General features: G+C 43.0%; 1 protein-coding gene across 6 annotated transcripts in view; it reads right to left on the reverse strand.

Annotated features, from left to right (window-relative positions):
* Window positions 1-21,008, reverse strand: part of Arhgap10 (Rho GTPase activating protein 10) — a 262,572-nt gene that overhangs the window by 52,299 nt on the left and 189,265 nt on the right. For all 6 annotated transcript variants that reach the window (XM_029480512.1, XM_029480513.1, XM_029480514.1 and 3 more), the window contains one exon: window positions 5,085-5,235. In XM_029480512.1, the coding sequence (XP_029336372.1) occupies window positions 5,085-5,235 (151 nt within the window). The remainder of the gene's footprint in view (window positions 1-5,084; window positions 5,236-21,008) is intronic.

A 21,008-nucleotide genomic window follows, 5' to 3' on the forward strand; every position in this document is an offset into this window, starting at 1 on the left:
ATCTGGAGGATATCATCCTGAGTGAGGTAACCCAATCACAAAAGAAGTCACTTGATATGCACTCACTGATAAGTGGATATTAGCCCAGAAACCTAGAATACCCAAGATACAATTTGCAAAACAAGAAAATCAAGAAGGAAGACCAACACATGGATACTTCATCCATCCCTAGAATACGGAATAAAATATCCATGGAAGGAGTTGCAGGGACAAAGTTTAGAGCTAAGAAGAAAGGATGGACCATCCAGAGACTGTCCCACCTGGGGTCCATCCCATAATCAGTCACCAAACACAGACACTATTGCAAGATTTTGCTGAAGGGACCCTGATATAGCTGTCTCCTGTGAGGCTTTGCCAGTGCCTGGCAAATACAGAAGTGAATGCTCACAGTCAGTCATCTATAGGATGGAACACAGGGCCCCCAATATAGGAGCTAGAGAAAGCACCCAAGAGCTGAAGGGGTCTGCAACCCTATTGGTGGAACAACAATATGGACTAATCAGTACCCCCAGAGCTCATGTCTCTAGTTGCATATGTAGCAGAAGATGGCCTAGTCAGCCATCATTGGGAAGAGAGGCCCCTTGGTCTAGCAAACTTTATATGCCCCAGTACAGGGGAACGCCAGGACCAAGAAGTGGGAGTGGGTGGGTAGGGGAGCAGGGCTGGGGGAGGGTATAGGGGACTTTTGGGATAGCATTGGAAATGTAAATGAAGAAAAAATCTAATAAAAAATGTAGGAAAAAAAACTGAAGTGAATTTACATATATAGTGTATATAGTACAATAATAAATGTAATTGTGTTATAAAAAATGATTTAGAAGAAAAAGATGTCTAACATTGATCCTTCCAATTTCCATCTGTGTTGGGAGCTGATCCTGTGCCACATGTGCGAACACAGGTAAGACCACCTCTCCTGCTCAAATTCCTGGCCCAAGAGGGACCTGCACAGAGTCATCAGGACACAGGATCCAAGGAACAGCCAGGTACAGGATCCTTCCAGTTTCTGTCTGCACCCTGGAGCTGGCCCTGTGCCACAGGTCTCCATACCCAAATTCCTTCCTGAGAGAACTAGACTCCCGGAAGTACTGACACACCGGTTTGTAGGAGGGACAAGCCACAGACAGAGACAGCAAAACCAGCTAACACTAGAGATAACCAGATGACAAAAGGCAAGCCCAAGAACATAAACAACAGAACCCAAGGCTACTTGGCATCATCAGAAACCAGTATTCCCACCACAGCGAGCCCTGGATACTCCAACACACCAGGAAAGGAAGACTCAGATTTAAAATCAAATCTCATGATGATGATAAAGGACTTTAAGAAGGGCATAAATAACTCCCTTAAAGAAATACAAGAGAACACAGGTAAACAGGTAGAAGCCCTTAAAGAGGAAATACAAAAATCCCTTTAAAAATTACATGAAAACACAACCAAACAGGTAGAGGAATTGAACAAAACCATCCAGGATCTAAAAATGGAAATAGAAACAATAAAGAAATCACAAAGGGAGACAACCCTGGAGATAGAAAACCTAGGAAAGAGATCACGAGTCACAGATGCAAGCATCACCAACAGAATACAAGAGATACAAGAGAGAATCTCAGGGCAGAAGATACCATAGAAAACATTGACACAACAGTCAAAGAAAATGCAAAATGCAAAAAGCTCCTAACCCAAAACATACAGGAAATCCAGGATATAACGAGAAGACCAAACCTAAGGATAATATATATAGAAAAGAATGAAGATTCCCAACTTAAAGGGACAATAAATATCTTCAATAAAATTATGGAAGAAAACTTCCCTAACCTCAAGAAAGAGATGCCCATAAATATATAAGAAGCCTACAGAACTCTAAATAGATTGGACCAGAAAAGAAATTCTTCCTGTCACGTAATAGTCAAAATAGCAAATGCACAAGACAAAGAAAGAATATTAAAAGCAGTAAGGGGAAAGGTCAAGTAACATATAAAGGCAGACCTATCAGAATTGTACCAGACTTCTCACCAGGGACTATGAAAGTTAGAAGATCCTGGGAAGTTGTCATACAGACCCTAAGAGAACACAAATGCCAACACAGGCTAATATACCCAGTAAAACTCTCAATTAACATAGATAGAAAAACCAAGATATTCCATGACAAAACCAAATTTACACAATATCTTTCCACAAATCCAGTCCTACAAAGGATAACAGATGGAAAACTCCAACATAAGGAGGCAAACTATATTCCAGAAAAAGCAAGAAAGAAATCTTCTTTCAACAAATCCAAAAGAAGATAGCCACACAAACATAAAAATAATATCAAAAATAACAGGAAGCAACAATCACTACTCCTTAATATCTCTTAATATCAATGGACTCTATTTCCCAATAAAAAGACATAGACTAACAGACTGGATACATAAACAGGACCCAGCATTTTGTTGCACACAGGAAATGTACCAGAGTGTCAAAGACAAACATGACCTCAGAGTAAAGGGCTGGAAAACAATTTTCCAAGCAAATGCTCCCAAGAAACAAGCTGGAGTAGCCATTTTAATATCGAACAAAATCGACTTTCAACCTAAAGTTCTCAAAAAGGATAAGGAAGGACACTTCATACTCATCAGAGGAAAAAAAATCTACCAAGAACTCTCAATTCTGAATATCTATGCTACAAATGAAAGGGCACCCACATTCATAAAAGCAACTTTCAGAATCAGATAAACCATCTAAACAGTCCTATAACCCCTAACGAGGTAGAAGTCATTAAAAGTCTCCCAACCAAAAAAAGAGCCCAGGACCAGATGGGTTTAGTATAGAATTCTATCAGACCTTCAAAGAAGACCTAATACAGGTGTTCTTCAAACCATTCCTCAAAATAGAAACAGAAGGAACACTACCCAACTCATTCTATGAAGCCACAGTTACACTGCATATTCTCCCTTAGAGATGGAATGGTTTCTTTCTAATCAGAAACTTGTCACAATTTCCTTTCATAGAGGACTTCATAAGAGTTTTTTTTTCTACTTTTATCATGTTTAATTTTCCAAATAGATTTTAAAAACTGGTCGAGTGTATACTATTTTTACCTTCAGAAAATATCATGTATATTTAAGAGACATTTAACTATTATAAATTTTTTGATAACTTAAAAAAAGTCAATACTGAACCATATATTTTCAATGTAATTTTATTAGTCAGAAAAACAAAGAAGTCTAACATCAGAGATGATTATGGTTCCTTGGCAGAGCATTTGCCTGGCACTGAGGAAAAATGTATTACCTAAAACTTAGGCACCGTAAGTTTTCTATCAAAGATGTGAACACTGTTAACAGACATTACTCAGCCATTAATAATCATTTAGAAGCTTAGCACAGAGGTAGCACCTCTGTAGACTTGTTAAGACATAATTTTATTCCGAAGAATAGTAGAATGTGGATCTATTTTCAGATGAATGCCTGACTCTGATCACCTCCACTATCAAACAGACAGTTCTGCTTTCCTTGAAGGCCATTGGGTAGCTCTCTGTGTTGTGTGTGTTTCTTCTCCTCCTACCTTCTGACATTTGCTTGCTTCACTGTTTATTAACACTTCTACCAGGACAGGTGAGACATAAGAGAAGGTGAAACTCAAACCAGTCAGTTTTACTCCTTATTAGCAACTCTGCTGACATTGAATGAAAGTGAGAAGAAGGGCAGAAAACACAGCTGGGATCACAAATGGAAAGCAAGTCTAAAGAGAACTTCTGGGAGCTCGGGAGATGGCCTCTGTAAAGCTCAAAGACTGGAGTGAGGATCCCCAGAACTGACATAAAAAGCTGAGCCTGAGGACAGAATGACACTGGGGCAGAGATGAGGAGCTGCCCAGAGTTGAAGGCCAGTGAGTTCCAAATTCAAGAAGAGACTCCTCAAAAGATAGGTTACACAATGCCTGACCTCTAACACACACACACACACACACACACAGTCTCTCTCTCTCTCTCTCTCTCTCTCTCTCTCATATTAGAAAATGATATTAACGATTTGCACATTTCTCCAGGAAAACACAATCTGTCTGTATTTCTGTCACATGTGCACATGGAGCAATTCAAAAAGAAACAAGAGGAGTTCATACCCCTGGTCTTATGAACAGGGCATTCTGGGTCTTTCTGAATATACCCTCCAGTCGCTTGAAGTCAGTCATCAGTTGCTTACATGAACCAATAGATACTTTTCTCTTTGTGTTTATGATGTGGGTATTGTAATTTGTTTCCAATCAATACAGCCTCAGGTGTTGGAAAAGGATTACAAAGATTTGAGGGCTTGAAGCAAGAAGACAAAAACAAACAAACAAACAAATAACTCAGGAAGCATCTTAAATCTGGAGAACTGACTCAGGAGGAGAGAGTCACGATAGGAGCCATATGTAAAAACACTGGCTTGACACCACATCACCCTATACTCTACACAAAACCACATGACCACAAATCACCAATCGGCTTTTGTGGGGCTCAGGGCTCAGCCATGGCTGTGAGCTGAAAGCTAGCTGGCAGGGATAGCCTGGTTGGACGGGAGAACCACCACCTGCCCCAGTTCCACTGAACCCAGCTCCTGCAACCCAACTTCAAAGGCAGGTCCGTCTGCCACTGCAGGCTTTTGCCATGACTGAGAGAACTTCAGCCCACGGGGTTCAGTATGGTGCAGACTCCCAAAGCCCCACAGTCACAGTGACCGACCGGTGCCTTTAATCCAGACGCATTAGCAGTGCGTTGGCTCCGCTAGCTCCTCACATCAAAGGTCTGCTTTAATTTTAGTTCCATTTGTCTCTGGGTTATGTAACCTCACAGGAGGTCACACAAGTCTCCCAAAAAAGAAATTTAAGCTGTCTTCAAAATAAAAAAAGAACTGTGCATAACAAAAACAAACATAAAACAGAAACTTGCATTCTTCTCTCTGACCAGAAAGCATCACCCTCCGTGCTAATCTAAAACATTACAATCTTAGGGGACAGAGAAATTAGAACTGAGACTGAAGCACAACACACTGCCCAGAGGGTGTGTGACTGTCATGCCGTCAACACGCCATGCCACCGAGCAGAAAGCCCAATCAGCATCTTACCCTCCTCCAGCTCAAGACAAAGGTTGTACACGGCCACTGGTCTCTTCGTCCTCTGCCCTTGTCTCTTGGACTGTCGTGGTGGAGCGTTTGGGGGTGATGCTGACAGGCATGTGGGCTCAGCCAATGCGGTATCAGGCGAGGTCCGAAAAATCTGTCATTGAGTAAGAAACATGACAATGGGTGTCCGTGAGTAAGACCTGTGCACTGCTGGAGTAAAGCAGAACCCAGCCACATTAGACTTGGGGTTCATTAGTGATGGGTCAGAGCCAAATCCCAACCCTCTGAATTTGACATCAGAAAAGATTAACATAAAAATTCAAAATAAAGCATCTCATTAAAATTAAAACACTATCAACTCATTGTGTTTCAAGTAAGATTTTTCCGAAAGAAAACAAGTACAATGGTTTTTCTCATGAGGAAGACAAAACCACAACCTTTCATTCCCAAAAGAAGGTAGCCAGGATGCAGTATTAAAGCACTAAGTACCCTTTAAGTTCACAAAGTTCTTATGCTAAAACAGTGAACTTGATCTTTTCTTCCAACTACACAAACAGAAACATCCATTTGCAAACATTTTTTACACATTAAAAAATAGCCTGTGCTATGCAATTACCTGTCTCGATTCTTATTTACATTCTTCATAATTTCCTTATTTAATGCTTTATAGAGTTCATCAATTTATTTAATGCCTTCCACCCCTCTTAATAATTTTCCCTTACATTTCTGAAACCCAGAACATTACCACCTTGATTTATCTACAATGTCATTCATATATCAGATATAATAACATTAATCAAAATGTGCTGCTTCTTTGCTTGGCAATTTGTTTTCCTTTGGACAAAGTAATATGTGTGCCATAAAGAGGGGCAGACCGCACTGCAGTGAGTTCTCACAGGCCTTCCCTGGCCGCCCGGACCTAAGGTTGAAGGCTCCCTTCTAGCACAAGTGCCTTGCAGCCTTCAATGAAGCCCTGAAATAAAACACTGGAGCCATGGGCCTGACAGACGCTGCAACCGCAGGCGACCGACACGCTCCTCAGGTGGAGACAAGAAGCCAGCTCCCAGCTTTAAAAGAATATAAGTGTAAACTCAAGTAAAAAGCACTAAAGTTACTGCATACTCATCTGATAGAATCAAGCTCGTGACTTATGTGCTGAGTGACAGTGTGCCTTACACTTGTGTCCACGGTGGAAAACCTGACAGTGAAAGGGGTTTAGCTGAACAGCCTAGGAATTTCACCTAAAAATTACTATACACCAATAAAAATAAGCTAATGTAACAGTTTGTTTGCTTTATGGTGTCACACTGCCCCCTCATGTATAAACAGAATAAGAAATTGTTAAATTGCTGTGGATAAGCATTTGCTAATGAAAATCCTGTCTGCTATTGTATCTGCTAACAGGGACTTTCCAGAAAATCAGGAGTGCACAGGAAAACTGTCGATGTGCCTTGAAAAACTCTCTGCTGCCAGAGGCTGGCCCAGCTGCACTGTGGCCATTGTTACTGTTCAAGTGGCGAGTGGGGAGCGGAACAGTTGGGTGGAGAGACGATGAGAAGCCAGTCCCACTCAGAGAGAACTGCCCTATGACCACACTTTATAGCAGCCCCACACTTATCTACACTTGAATTCTACCAACAAGGCAGATGCCTCTGGGATGTTACCAGAAGAGAAAACCAAGCAACATACAACATCCTGGGCCAGGACATCCAAAGCACCCATAAACCATGGAGAAGTTAGGCTCTGAGGACTGGCACGAGGAGGGTGATAACTTTCCAAGCAGGCCTTCCTGTAAACCCACACAGACAGCAAGGTGCAGGTGGCAGCCATCCTTGTGCCACATCCTCTACTGCATTTGAAGATGGGATGTCTGGATAAGGCTATTGGGAAGGAGATAAAGGTTCAGGGCCTGCCTGAACCTCAGAGCCAAAACAACTGTGACTCCACCATTTCCTGAAGACTGAACTGAGTTCCTCTCAGAACTTTAGCTCTGAACCAGGAACCGGGGCCAAACCTTGGCTGGTCTTCAGAATACAACAGGCACGACTGGGCTTATACCAGAATATGCAGCTTCAAGTTGTGTTGTTTTGTTTTGCTTTGATTTACATTTTAAAGCTCCCAGGGCATTCTTTTGTGTAGCTAAAGAAATATTGACTTGGGAAGTCAACACGAAAGACTGACGGCAAAAATCAGAGCACCAAAAAATATTTCAGAAAAAAAAAAAAATGGCACTAGACAGGCATCTCAACTCCTTAGACCACGCCCCCATCCCTTTTATGTATAAGATGGCTCAAAGATTCCAGCTACCAACCACTGTCTTAATAAGTTCTTTGAGGGACTGGCATCCAGAAAGCTGAACCACCCTCCACATTAGTACAGTTACCAAGCTGAGGTATTCATTAGACACAGCACTGTCTTGGCTCTAGGACCTCAGCAGCTATGGAAGCTGTGGGCTTGATGCTTGGAACTGATGTTAGTGAACTGGGAGACTTGCCAAAATCCATCTTTCAGTACAGCACTAGGTTCACAGGCCTCAGAACAAATGGTACCAACCTTCATTTGTGACATGATGCATAAATAACAAACTCAAATTCAGAGGACACGGTTCTGTTTAAGCACTGTCTTCACAAGGCAGGGCCCATCTCCTACCATCGCAGATATTCTCAGAGCTAGTGCTCTGAGCAGTTAGTCTGCTGTTCTAGAGAAAGGCACACATATGGCGCTAAAAGGACGGGTATAGACAAACTGCTTCCATGACTCTCCCAAAACTTAGACTCAAACAGTTGTTTGTTGTAGGAGCAGTTTTGGTACTAAGGTCCTATTCCCCAATTAGTTCTTGATCTGTCAGTAAAGAAAGCCATGGGTCAATTGCTGGGCAAAAGGTACAGTCAGGACTTCCAGGTCCCTGGAGGAAAAGGGAGACTCAAGGGAGGAGACAGGGTTTGATAGGTTTCTAATGGAGAAAAGTTGACCAGCCATGTGAGATCACGAAACAGAGTTGGCCACACAGGCTGCTCCCACAGGTGGGTGGTCAGGGGAGTTTAGCAGCTAAAGTTAGGGCAGGTAGGAGGTATGGAGCTAAGAGTATTGATAAGGGCACGCTTTTCCAGGCCACAGATCGTATCGCCCAGCAACTGTGCCAAGAAGTCAAGTTGAAAAGGAACTTGCCTTCCTTTATCCATGGATTAAAGGGAAGCTGGGTAGGAGCTGGTAGCACCGCCCGTTCCCAGAACTAAGGCAGGGTAGCAGAAAGCTACTCGCAACAGTTTGTTATGTCTTCATTTCTCTAACTTAACACTAAAGTTTCAAATGTAAATCACTTCCCGATGTTTAGGCAAGGCAGGCCTGGGGGGCATAAGCCCATGGGTGATGCTCGGCTTCTGTCAGACACGTCCACCTCGGCTCTCAGTGTGCTAGCATCAAGTCAGACACAGCCACCTCAGTGTACTAGAATCAGTGCAAAGACTTTTCCGTCAACACGCATACAGACCTAATTGTTATGATTCTCTCTGCAACGTGTAGGAATGATGTTAAATTATATCCTTTTTGAGTCTCAAGGAGGAAATAAGCAAAGCTCTTTGCTTTAAATCGCCGAGCTGTTTTCTGATTCTAGAATGCACTGCTCATCTTGTTTTGCTGTACATTTCCAAAACATCTTTCTCGAAGCGCTGCACACTTTCCCTGTCCCAGGTCTCTTTCTGGGTGCTTGGCTCCCTGGTTTCATTAACTTGCCTCCACTATTTTCTATTCCTTAATTTAGCACTCTACCTTATGTCTTTTTTTTTTTTTTAAGGATACATCAAATTTACTCAAAACTTCCTCTTTATGGGTAAAACACTTCTTCACACTCCACAGCATAAGAAAAATCCAGACCAAAAAAATCTTAACAATAAAACAAAGCCTATCAGGTCTCGCTTCCTCAGGTCTTTGCACAAGTGCTAGCACAAACAGAGGTCTGTCACTGTCACTGCTGTTTGCAGTCACAGGCTCCTCAGATGTACTAAGGCTGGTGCTTCTGCCATAGGACTCAGTCAGAAGCCGACACGGCTCTGCCAAGTCTTCATGCCAAGCCACCAGGAGCCACATGTGGATAGACTCCATCACTTGTGCCAGAGGTGAAGGACTGTCTGAAAATTTTGCATCAGCACCCAACTCAAATCGCATCTGAAAGAGGATAAAATCCTTCATCTTCACAAACATGTTTCTGCAGGAGTCCGGTGTTTTCCAGTATGGAAGGACTGTTGGTTATTCCTGTATGTTTCTGGCAGCTCCAGCAGCAGGTTTAATTATTTAGCACATGCAATATGTCTGACATTATACCAACCTTGGACCAGATTTCCTGAGTCCAGAATACAAGTCACAGCTACTGAATTCCACCGTGCGCTACTAAGTCCCACCCATCTGATGTCCTCCACAGTGGTGTGCTAGCTACAAATGGTGTCTCCCCATAAGCCGAGATTTCCAGCACACAGTAGCAAGTAAATTCATTCTCCCTCCCAAAATACACCATTGTGGGGCTGTGGGACTAAGGTGACTCTAAGGGAATCCAAGCACACACTGATGGCTTGCTCTTGGTTTATCCTTCCTGTGCACCACAAGTAAAACTGAAAACTAGTTTCCAGCTCTCTGACCAGCTAGCCCAACCCCAGGACTACTTATGGGTCTATTCTAAGACAATCAAGTAGACTTGATAATGGAGGCTGACAAACAAACACCAGTCAGGTTCGGCTTTGAGGATTTTAAGGCTTCCCATTGGTCACAGGAATCTCACTTGGAAGCTCTGCTCCCAGAAAATGAATCCGGAAGTAGCTGGCGTCGCCTCACAGAATTTTCAAGGTCAACAAAATCTTTCGGAACACAGGTAAGCTGGGTAACTAGTTTTCTAGTAGCAAACAGAAAGGCATGAGTTAAATCTCCAAAATGTAATGTGTGGATTTTAATTACAAAGGAAAAAAACCTTACCACAATCACCTGAAATCTCTTCCAAGTGCACATTGCAAGGTCTCTTCCAAGTAGTCTGCCTCTTTAAGAGACCATCCCAGCTCTCATTTGTCCGTGTGAGCACTGACTGGACTCCTTAAAGCAGAACCACACAAGAGCCACTGGCCCTGTGCAATGGCACTTTGAGAGGTCACGCTGGTGTGGCAGTTGATATTCCTTTATAGCTAACCACTATTTCTAAAATGTATGGCAACCGTGTTTCCTTCTTTACCAAAACACTCTTTTCTTTCAAATTACAATTCATATGCTACAAAATTGGTAATGTTTGCAATATTGAAAGTGTCAAATGTTTACAATATTTAAAATCAACTTGACAAGCTCTGAAGTCACCAGAGAGATAAAGCCTCTGGATATAATGGTGAAGCTTACCTCCATTAGGCTAGCCTTGCTCCTGCCTGTATGAAATTATCTCAGCTATACTAGGTTAACTCGAGTGGGAGATCCACTGCTGTAGGTGGCATCATTCCACCGTCTGGGAGAAAGCTGGCTGAACACAGGCATTTAACATTCTTTGTCTGCTGACCATGGGGGCAGCAGCCTCGGTCTCCTGCCATCCCCCCTCCCCCCAGCCCTCTCCACCACGATGGGCTGTAACTTTAGCTAAAATAAAGCTTCTCTCACTTAAGTTGGTCTTGTCAGGGTATTTTATTACAACAATAGGAAAAGCAACTAAATATCCACAAGCCCCACCTAGACAGTTCCTTTAAAGCTTTGCTGACTAGTCTCTGGGGTCTTGTCTGGTTTTAGAGAGGAAAACAACCAATACATTCTATGTGGCTACATAATGGAACTCAGCTTCTGGGATTCTCAATAGTCTGTCCTTGGCTACACGTATCAGGCATAGCCTTTGCTACATGCATCTGCATTAGCATGTAAAACTAAAACTAAACTTCAGAGAAAGATTTAACTTAAAATATATAGACCATGTATTACTATTGAAACTTAAGAACAGTCATAAATGCCTATTTAAGATAACCTAACAGCCTGCCTTTCCAATTCTTTCTACCAAACTCTGTCTATAGGGGAAATCACATATCCCAGAGCCAAATACCAGCCTCTTCTCCAGTGTGAGCTGTATTAATTATATCAATACATCTTAAAGTGATACATCTTGAAAGGTAACAGAAAATCCATCTTTCCCTACTTCCTGTACCTTTAAAGGAGAAAAGACTTAGGACCTGAACCCCTCATCAGTTGGGAACGCTCTGTCCCTCCTGCAATTGCAGTCCTTATGCTTCAAGAGCAAAGGGGAAGCTTTTGCTCCAGGGAGCTCACCCTGGCCAGGCCTAAGACCGGCTTTGCTTTGACACAAACGTTCCCAAACATATTTGATGGGTGTATTCATGCACTGCTGAACACATTCCTTTAATTAGAAAGAGTAAAAACAGTCGAGTGAAATAACCATAGAGCCACACGCAGAGTACAGCAAAAGTCCTTCATCCAAATTAGTGTTGACATTGTCATAATAAAGAGCTTAGTGTCCGTGTTGGTATGAAAGGCTAGGAACCGAGCAGACAGAGTTCTGTAGAGTGCTTGGCGTTCGCATTGGTATGAAAGGTTAAGAACCTATCAGACAGCGTCACATAAACTTACTCTATCGCAGTGTAAGAGTTCCAGAATCGACACTGTCGCCATTGGGAGTTTATCTCCAGAGACCGGCACATTAAGATCTTCTCATAATTAAATCCTATCTAATAAACTTGGGACAACTAATCCTGGGACCCGAGTGAAACATTTGCTAAGAAACAGGATCCTTGAATAGTCTCGGGTTGTTTCCTAATAAATTACTGCTAATTGCTAAGAGAAAGGAGACACATTGACAGCAAATAGTCTAAGCATTCACCGTCTGTGACAATTTTACAATATGACAATTTCTTTGATAATCTTCATTAGTAGGGGACATGAATGCTCTTCTCTCCACATCTCCACAGGCCCAGAACACCTTCAAACAGAAGTGCATGCTAAAATGAGCTATAAGATATTTAATGCTATACTTTGAAAGCCTCTAGGCTCTCTGTTTCTGCCTTGTTGGCCAGAATATTTTCTTGGAGTTCTAAGGTAGCCACATTTGGAAAGTAGCCTGCCTATTCTACAAGCAGAAACCATGCATTGGCAGGAACCAAGGCTCTGAGAGAACCCAGTCCAGGCACCAGATGTGGATATAGCAGCTTCCAGATGGCTGCCCCCAACAGCCCTTCAAGAGGCTAAAAACGTCCTACCTCAGGCTCAGGTATTATGGAGCAAGGCAAATCAATTCTGCCTTCCCTTATTTATCTACTCATGAAAACAAGACTAATTAGTTGAAAATTGAATTTTGGGTGGTCTGTTCTCCTATAATAAGTAATTGGATACTACAAATGACACAGAAATGGTCAGGCAGTTTTAGGGTAGCAGAAACGATCTAAAAGTACAAAGTGTATCCAGGTGTGGTGGCACACACCTCTGATCCCAGCACTTGGGAGGCAGAGGCAGATGGATCTCTGTGAAGGCCAGTCTGGTCTACAAAGGGAGTCTATGACAGCCAGGGTTACACAGAGAAACCCTGTCTCAAGAATCCATAAATAAATAAATAAATAAAGCATAATTTGCTCTTTAAGCAGCAATGTCCTCACCAAAGGCCAATATTGGGTCTGGTCAGAGGCCTGGGACGTCAGAAAGGAAGTTCTCTTTCTCATTCTTCTATCCCCCTACATAAGCAGGTCTGCCTAGAGTCTAGACACAAGGACACAGCCAAAGCTGAGAGGCAGCAGCAGGACACAATCTGGTTGGGACAAGTGGACTGACAGTTCATCCCCTGCACCACACCCCAGTTTCTGTCCTCCCTCCTGTAAAAGTCCCTAGACTACCAGTTCGGTGGTGTGCCACTCCCAGTGACCGGCATGCTCTATGGGAGCTCTGCCTTCTTTCTCTCAGGTTCCCACCTAGGGAACTGTAAGAAAACTCCTCCCTAAACGGCCCCTCCTAATTTCTATGAATACCACCCTTTAAGTTCACAAGCCACTGATTAAGTGGAAGCCTTATGTGACTGTGACATCAGTGCCAGTGATGAGCTCAGGGACACTTCAGTCTTCCAGACCACCACTGTGACAGTCAATCCAGACTGTCAAAGTGACAAGCTCTACCCAACAAACCCTGGAGTGTTTCTGTAAAGGAATTTGCAGATTGGGTTAACTCACGTGGGAAGAGGCACACTAAACACGGGGTTCTGAGATGAACCAAAAGAGAAACTGAGGCAATACATACCAGCATTCATGGCTCTGCTCCCTGACCACGGCCGCAGTGTAAGCAGCTTTCAGGCCCCTGGGCCCTGCCTTCCCTACCATGCTGGACTGTGTCAGCTAAAGGAAACCCGCCTTCTTTTAGTTGCTTTTGTTAGGTGCAAGAAAAGTAGCAATACAATGTCTTAGCCAAGTGATCAATGCAGTTTCCCTGGTTACTCCTACTATTCAATGAACTGTGATATGAGACACTTAGAAGAGAACCATATACAAAGTTTGAATCCAATCATAAAAACTGAAGACAATCAAGAGACATGACAAGTCTTATGAACAACCCAGTCATGGACTGAGTCCTGGACCAAAGTCTTCTTATGCAAGACATCATGAGCATCCATCACCTACCAAAGCAGAGCCTCTCAAGCATGTGCGTGCACACCAACTACCCAAAGGCTTACTCAAAGGTGGATTCATATTCAGCAGGTGTGGAGTGAGGCTGGATGCAGTCTTCATTTCCAGGAAATGCCCAGTCACTGTGTTGATTCTAGATTACACAGACACATAGATATACTGCTAACAATTCTGCTCTGACAGCACTGCTCTGACAATGCTGTCAGAGTTCCTGAATTTGTCCTTGTTTTTACTTTTTACTTAATTCTATTTTTTTTAATGACTGCTGTGAGACTGCCTATGGAGATGTCCAATCACCCTGACTACAACCATCTGTGTGTGACCCTGCACGGGTGATGGGAACCGACCAGATACCAGGTGATCTTACTGTTATCATCTGGTGGCCTCTTCCCGTAGTCATAAAAATTAGTGAAGATCGTAAAGAATTATACAGATAACATCTCTTGAATGACAATATTCCAAACTAAACATTAAATTCTTAAACCTTTTAAAATATGTGTGAGTTGGCTAGAAAGAAAACGCTAATGTGCTTTTGATGGAAACCAGCTCTTTTCCCAAGCAATAACAACAATGTGGTGAGGACACCACTACCTTCTGCGTTGCAGTCTCTTGAGTTGGGCATCACAGCCAGCTGGGCTCTCTCTGCTTCCACAGCCAACGTGCCACACCATCTCTAGAAAACAGCACTGCGCAACTGTAAAGACCAGACTGGACATGCCCGGGAACAAATGACAAAAGCAATCACCACAGTAAGAAGTGTGGCCAAGGGCTTTCTAGTGGGGTGGAAACAAGCAACCAGCAATGGAAGAGCCTGCAGAAATGAACAAGATGTCTTCAAAAGCAGCCTCATAAAGACAGCAGAAGGGTTCATGTGGACAAGGAAACCAGGAAGGAGCTTGGGCATGTCACACCTCGATGGCTGCAAGTGACTGCAGGGGAGCACGGTCAGAAGAGAAAGATGCTGATCTAAGCAAGCTTACTAACGAGATCTGGGCCAGGGGTTGACTCCCTTCCATCTCCTTCTGTGAGATGACAACCAGAAGCAACAGCCTCCAAAAAGTGGGGCAGAGATTACAGAGATTACAGGAACTGAAAAAGCAATCCAGCAGGTCTCCACAGCCATCCTCAGGCCCTAATCTACAACCTCACGGGATGGGGATGGGCCTGCATTAAGCTCCAGAGAGCAAAGACCGAGCTAAAGGGCTGGGGATACAGGAAGACACGTGCCAGCCAAATCTGAGGAGAAGGAAACCTCCCTACTGGTTCATTCAGAAGCTGCAAGCTTTGCTCCCCAAGCATTTCACAAGAAAGAGTGGCTAGTGTTCCAAAATGGCCTAGACACTTAACTCATGAGCGAGAAAATGTGTGACTGTCACCAAGCTACCTGATCTGGCAAGCAGCTCTTCTCGTGGCCTTGCAATCTCACAAAGGTGACAGGACTCTTTCTTCAGCATATGGGATAACGGTTCCTCACCCACTCCTCTCGCCTGGTCTCAAGCTACCAGTGTGTGCCTGCCCCGGGGGTAGCTCTACCTCCTCCCAATTTCATTCACATGAACTCCAGGCAAATCATCCTCATTTCCCTCCTTCACACTCATTCTGTACATCTGCCATAGACACAGGAGGAGGTTTCTGACCAAAAGCCCAAAGGCTAACCTTCCAGAAGTTTTACCAACTCCTGTTTATAACAAAATATGTAAACCAAGAAAATCTATCAGGTACCATCCAGCACGGCTTGAGTGGTTCTAGAAAACACCAGAACATTTCAACCCACCAGTGAAATACTCAGGCTGAGGATGCACAGAGAGGAACATGGAGGGAGAAATGTCTGTCTCTACCAGGGTCCTGTGCCAGGAAAGAAAGGGGCAGGAACCAGACAGGAGCCAGTGGTAGAGTAGAGCTCCTGCCATGCATGCCCAGACCCCACATCCACGTGGAAAGCACTGCCCAGTGCCCAGCAACGTGGAACTGCTTTTCCTATGCAGAGAGCCACATGGGATGTGGTTTCTCAGATCCACTTCTGTATTTCCACTTCCTGAGGTTTTATACTACAAAAGTGACAGGTAACAGAGAATGTTCTGTGTTTCCTTGGAAGAGAACTTCCTGGGAAGTCAACCAGGAATCTCCAAAGCAGTGTCACTGAAACATGAGGTCCCTTCTGCTTACTGTAGGAAAAAGACTCCCTCCCCTCTTCTCCCGCCCCATCCCCTCTACCCCTTCCACAGGAGCATACTCTCCCTCCCTCTTCCAAAGAGAACGGCCTCCCTTGTAGCCTAGCAGTCTCCGAGTATTTGTGTGTGTGTGTGTGTGTGTGTGTGTGTGTGTAGCACAAAAAGTGTCTTAAGAAGAATGGAGAAGCTGCCCATCTTTGGCCACAGGAAGAAGTTGTAGGATGAAGGGGAAGGGCTGGAGAATCTGTTCATCTTTGCCACAATGAGATGCATGTGTTTCCATCCTTCATCCAACACTGTACACACAGAAGCAGATGATGGCTACTAACAAAGCAGCCACCTCCACACTAACCTCGAGATGAAAAAGCTTCACAGTAAACGTGCTAAGAAGGTCACACACACTCTCTCTTACTAACACTTCAAGTGTTGTCACCTAAGGACAAAACAGCCACATAAGAACTTCCTTAGTCAGAAAAGAAGGACTGACAGACATAAGAAGCTCAGGGGAACCAACTAAGTCTTAAGTCTGTTCATTTGAGACCTGGTCTCTCCAGGATTTCTATTCCCACCCAGAAGATTTGAGTTGACAGATAACCGGCATATGTAAAAACAAAAAATATTTGTTATCCTGTAATAAATTTCAGTCCCTGGTGGTTAGTAAGATACTAGAAAATTACAAATGGACCACCACTTCTCCATCTCAACAGCACTACTGATTTTGATACCAGAATATTAGACAATTCATTCACTTAAACCTTGCTTCTCCCTAATACTCTTTTCCCCATAAGGCAACCACTGTTAATAACGTAAATTGAAGAAAAAAAATTCTAAGTTTACTACACGTAAACCTGCATCTATGTCTACTTCTATACTGGCATTCCTATACACGAGATCATAATACACAAGTTGGTCCAGAGCTATTTAGTTATCCAGGGGAATGCTGACTGAAAGCCTCCTATGGCACATGCGAAGTTTACACAGAAGGAATGCATGATTAAGGCAAAGGCTGAGGTAGATCTGCCGTAGGAAGACCACCGAGGTCAGGCCAATGCACTGTAATGCATGGGTTTGTGAACAGCAGGGTGGATTAGAAGCAGCAGAAGCATGGGATTTTCATCTTATTTCCAACTGAGAAGGGTGCAGGTGGGTGGACAGTGTTCCTCCACTTCCGTGTGTTAACTTTTGATTGAACAACTTATCATCATCTCACTGCCTACAAATACATTCATCAAGATTGTATTTCCTGATTCTTAGGATACAATCAGACAGCTATAGATCATTACAGCTTCAAGGAGTCAGGAGGATAGCACAAATTAGCTGAATCCCCTGCTCCAAAGGCCCTTAGTTCATCAGGTTGTGAGTAAAAGTGTCGGTCAGGCTCTAGAGGTGGTTCTGTGGATGAGTCTCCTGACCTATAAGCACTTGGTCTGTTATTTGCTGTGTGCCATGACGTTGAGACTTTTTTCCCTGACTGTGCTGAAGGCAAGCCAAGATCCTCTGCCATCTTCACTGGCAATTCACACATGGCTGCTTGCTTCTGCTGCCCAGTAGGAGCTGCTCTCCAGTCTGCTAAGGCAGCCTTATACAACAGATAGCTGCCCCCTTGCCATAGTCTATTGGTTAGCATTGAGATACACATCTCTGACCTTCCAGAACTAGGATCTCTAGGGTCAGCCTACTCTGTACACCACAGTCCCTGATATTTACAAATCTACCTCACTCTTTTTTAATGACCCCAATATATTTCTCCACACACATGAGTTTTGTATTAAAAGGCAGTGAAGAATGGTATTTCTCCAAAGACTCAAGAGGAAGTCTGCATTCCGTATGGCAGAAGAATAAATAGACAGAAGAATGCCCATCACATGCAATCCTCTATTCTGAGGACATTCAGAATCACCATATATGTGATTCACAATTACTAACCATAGCACCCTACTGTGCAAAACAACAAAACCTATTCCTGTGGGATGGAACTACTCGTGTGCTTGACCAAGTTCTGCCTACTCCACCCTCTAGATCCTTTCCAGCCTGTAGTCACTGTTCTTCTGTTCTGTATTTCCATTAAGATTAGACTTTTGGATTCTAACAGAAAGTAATAGCATGAGTCGTCCAAGCTCATGTAGCGTATAAATGGTGCTGGACAATGCCAACCCATCACAGACATGCATTCTTGCCCTTAGAAAACAAAGCCATAGGGGTCCTGAGTTCAATTCTCAACAACTACATGGTGGCTCACAACCATCTGTAATGAGATAGATCTGTTGCTCTCTTCTCATGTGTCTGAAAACAGCTACAGTGTACTCATATTTAATTAATTGATTGATTGATTAAAAGGGGGGCTGGAGAGATGGCTCAGCAGTTAAGAGCACTGATTGCTCTTCCAGAGGTCCTAATTTCAACTCCCAGCAACCACATGGTGGCTCACAACCATCTGTAATGTGATCCAATGCCCTCTTCTGGTGTATCTGAAGACAGCGACAGTGTACTCATAAATAAAATAAGTAAATTATATGTATATATATATATATATATATATATATATATATATATATATATGCATGCGCATGTGTGTGTGTGTGTGTGTGTAATATTCCTCACCCTTGCCCCTCCATCTGTGAATATAAATAGCTTCTGTGTTCCAGGTTAGAATTACCACCTTTCCATTTTCTTGTACTTCCAGAATAATACTTAATAGTAGCTATATTTCAGTATTCTTTTTTCCCCCCCTGCTAAGTAGGACTGAAACATTCACACTTTGGCTTTCCTTCTTCTTGAGCTTCATACAGTCTGTGAGTTGTATCATTTTAACAATTTAAAATATGATATAATGTTAGCTAAATACATATTAATGTTTTACTAAGTAGTCACAATTTATTTCAAAGTGTTGTTAGGAATTTGTAAATTTTATCTAATGTTTTCAAGGAATTTGGTGAAAGACATTCTCCTTTGACTTATTAATGCAGTGTGCATCAATGTTTTCCCAAATATGGAGACAAATTTTGTAACTGCAATTCAGATGGAATAAACTTAAATTGAGCACTCAAAAGCTTACTGTACTGCTGCTATTTGCAGATGTTCCTTAATATCACTACATAATATTCATCTCTCTCCTGAGCTTCAGTGTTACTGCTGCTAACAGGGAGCTTCCCTTCAGAGGCCGCCTGAGAACCCATCTAAGCACAAACCAATAACTGTTAGCTCTGTTCTTCCCGAGCTAAGCATGGCAGAACACACACCTACAATCCCAGGACTGAAGAGGTGGAGTTGGGAGAATCAGGAGTTCAAAATCAGCCCTAATGGCAGAGTGAGTTGCAGGCCAGGCTTGGCTATGGAAACCTTGCTTCAAGAAGAAACAAGAATAAGAACAGAATGCCAAAGCCTAGTGTTTGGGGAACAGGATGCTGCTCTGGGAAATCCCAGAGCATCTTTCACACGACTTGCCTAGCTTCATTCAGTCTCAGCTTCTATCTATCTTCTATGTGAACAGCCAGAGTTTCTCTGAAAGCCCTTCACACAGCCCAGGGTTTACTCTATGGCTCAATCAGAGTGTAAGGCACATTTGTATGTGCATTTTTTTTCTCCCTCAGAAGGATCAGCAATTCCTACTTGACTGGTGCTGGGGGAGGTGGCACTCATGCGACCCTCACTGGGTAACACACGCAGGCGCTTCCTGTTACGAATGCTCTAAGATTCATCTTAGTCTTCTCTAAGTTTCATCATGCTTGTTTTCATGATCTTTAGTTTTCTTTATATCTTCCAGGGTTTTGTTTTTTTTTTAATTCCTACTTGGATCTCATGTACCATACATAAGCTTTTAGATCAATATGGTGGGCAGTATTTATTTTGCTAATGTTAGTATTAGCATTTTTACTATCTAAATTCAGAGGACTGTGGTCAGAAGCAGCAGTGGTATTTTTGTGTTTTGATGTTTAGGTGTGTTTTTTTCTTTTTAAAGCCAAAATTAGGTCCTCAATATGTATCAACATTGTGGTAAAAAACTAGACAACCAGATAGGTTCCCCTCAATACATTTTTCATTACTCCTCAAATCTAAAGCTTGCTGTGGATAATCCTGATTGACTCGGGATGTAAAACTTGGGACCATCTCCAGACTTTGAAGACAAGTTAGTTACCACTGGAACTGTGTCTACCTCCGTATGTCTGTACCTGCCTCTCACATCCGTGGTTTGTCCTTTCAGTTGTCTCCCTGACAACTGAAGGAGCATGTGTTCATGGCAGCCATTTCTTCTGTAACTTTGATTCTAGTCTGCTCTATTCACTTGCATTTTAATTTGTTCACATGCTCTGAAATGCTGCTTTGAGCGTCTCTCTGTTTTCTTAGTTTTAGCAAGCTTCCTTACAAACCATCCCTTTAACTATTTCTTTTCTGAACTCCTGTCTTCCTGACTACTTAGTTAAATGTAGTTAAATGTAAATGTCAGTAAGTTTCTCTCCTCTTCTTCAGACTAGTACTTTTTCTAAAATAGATTCTTAACCCACAGCCCCACCTACCTCCTACCAGAGCACCTCCACACCGCCCATACCGCCCACTCTGGTTGGTTGGTTTCAATTATACTAACACCATAAATGGGTATCTTGGTCAACAGTTGCTGCTCTAACTGCCTCACAGGCAACATCTCCTTCCACACCACCCCATGTATTATGTCCGCTATCTTCTCTACACTTGTTTTGTCTTTCTGTCACCTGGAAAGAGTGTCATCTTTGTTTGGACAAGGCTGCTGTGACAGACCACCACAGAGTAAGGCCTGAACAGTAGAATCCTTGTTTTCCTCTCTCCAAGAGGCCACATGTTCAAAGCCAGTTACCTGAAGCAGATTCTCTTTTGACTGATGAATTCTTTTCCCTATCTGAAGCCCATTGATCCGTGTCTTCTTTTTCTCATTAGGCCCTTCACTTTACCTACCCTTCATTATCTCTGTGAAGTCCTATCCTCTAATACATTTTGAGATTAGGGTTTCAACATGTGAACTACAGAGCAAACAATCCAGTCCTTTTCCTTTATGGATCAGACAAGAACACAGGCAGGCCTCTCTGCAAGCCGGTCACAGTATGCATTCATGTTCCCTTCCTCAGGCTACGGTGAGCATGGCCCTAGCATACCTCAGT

This window comes from Mus caroli, chromosome 8 (genome assembly GCF_900094665.2).
Source record: "Mus caroli chromosome 8, CAROLI_EIJ_v1.1, whole genome shotgun sequence".
NCBI classification, from domain to species: Eukaryota; Metazoa; Chordata; class Mammalia; order Rodentia; family Muridae; genus Mus; species Mus caroli.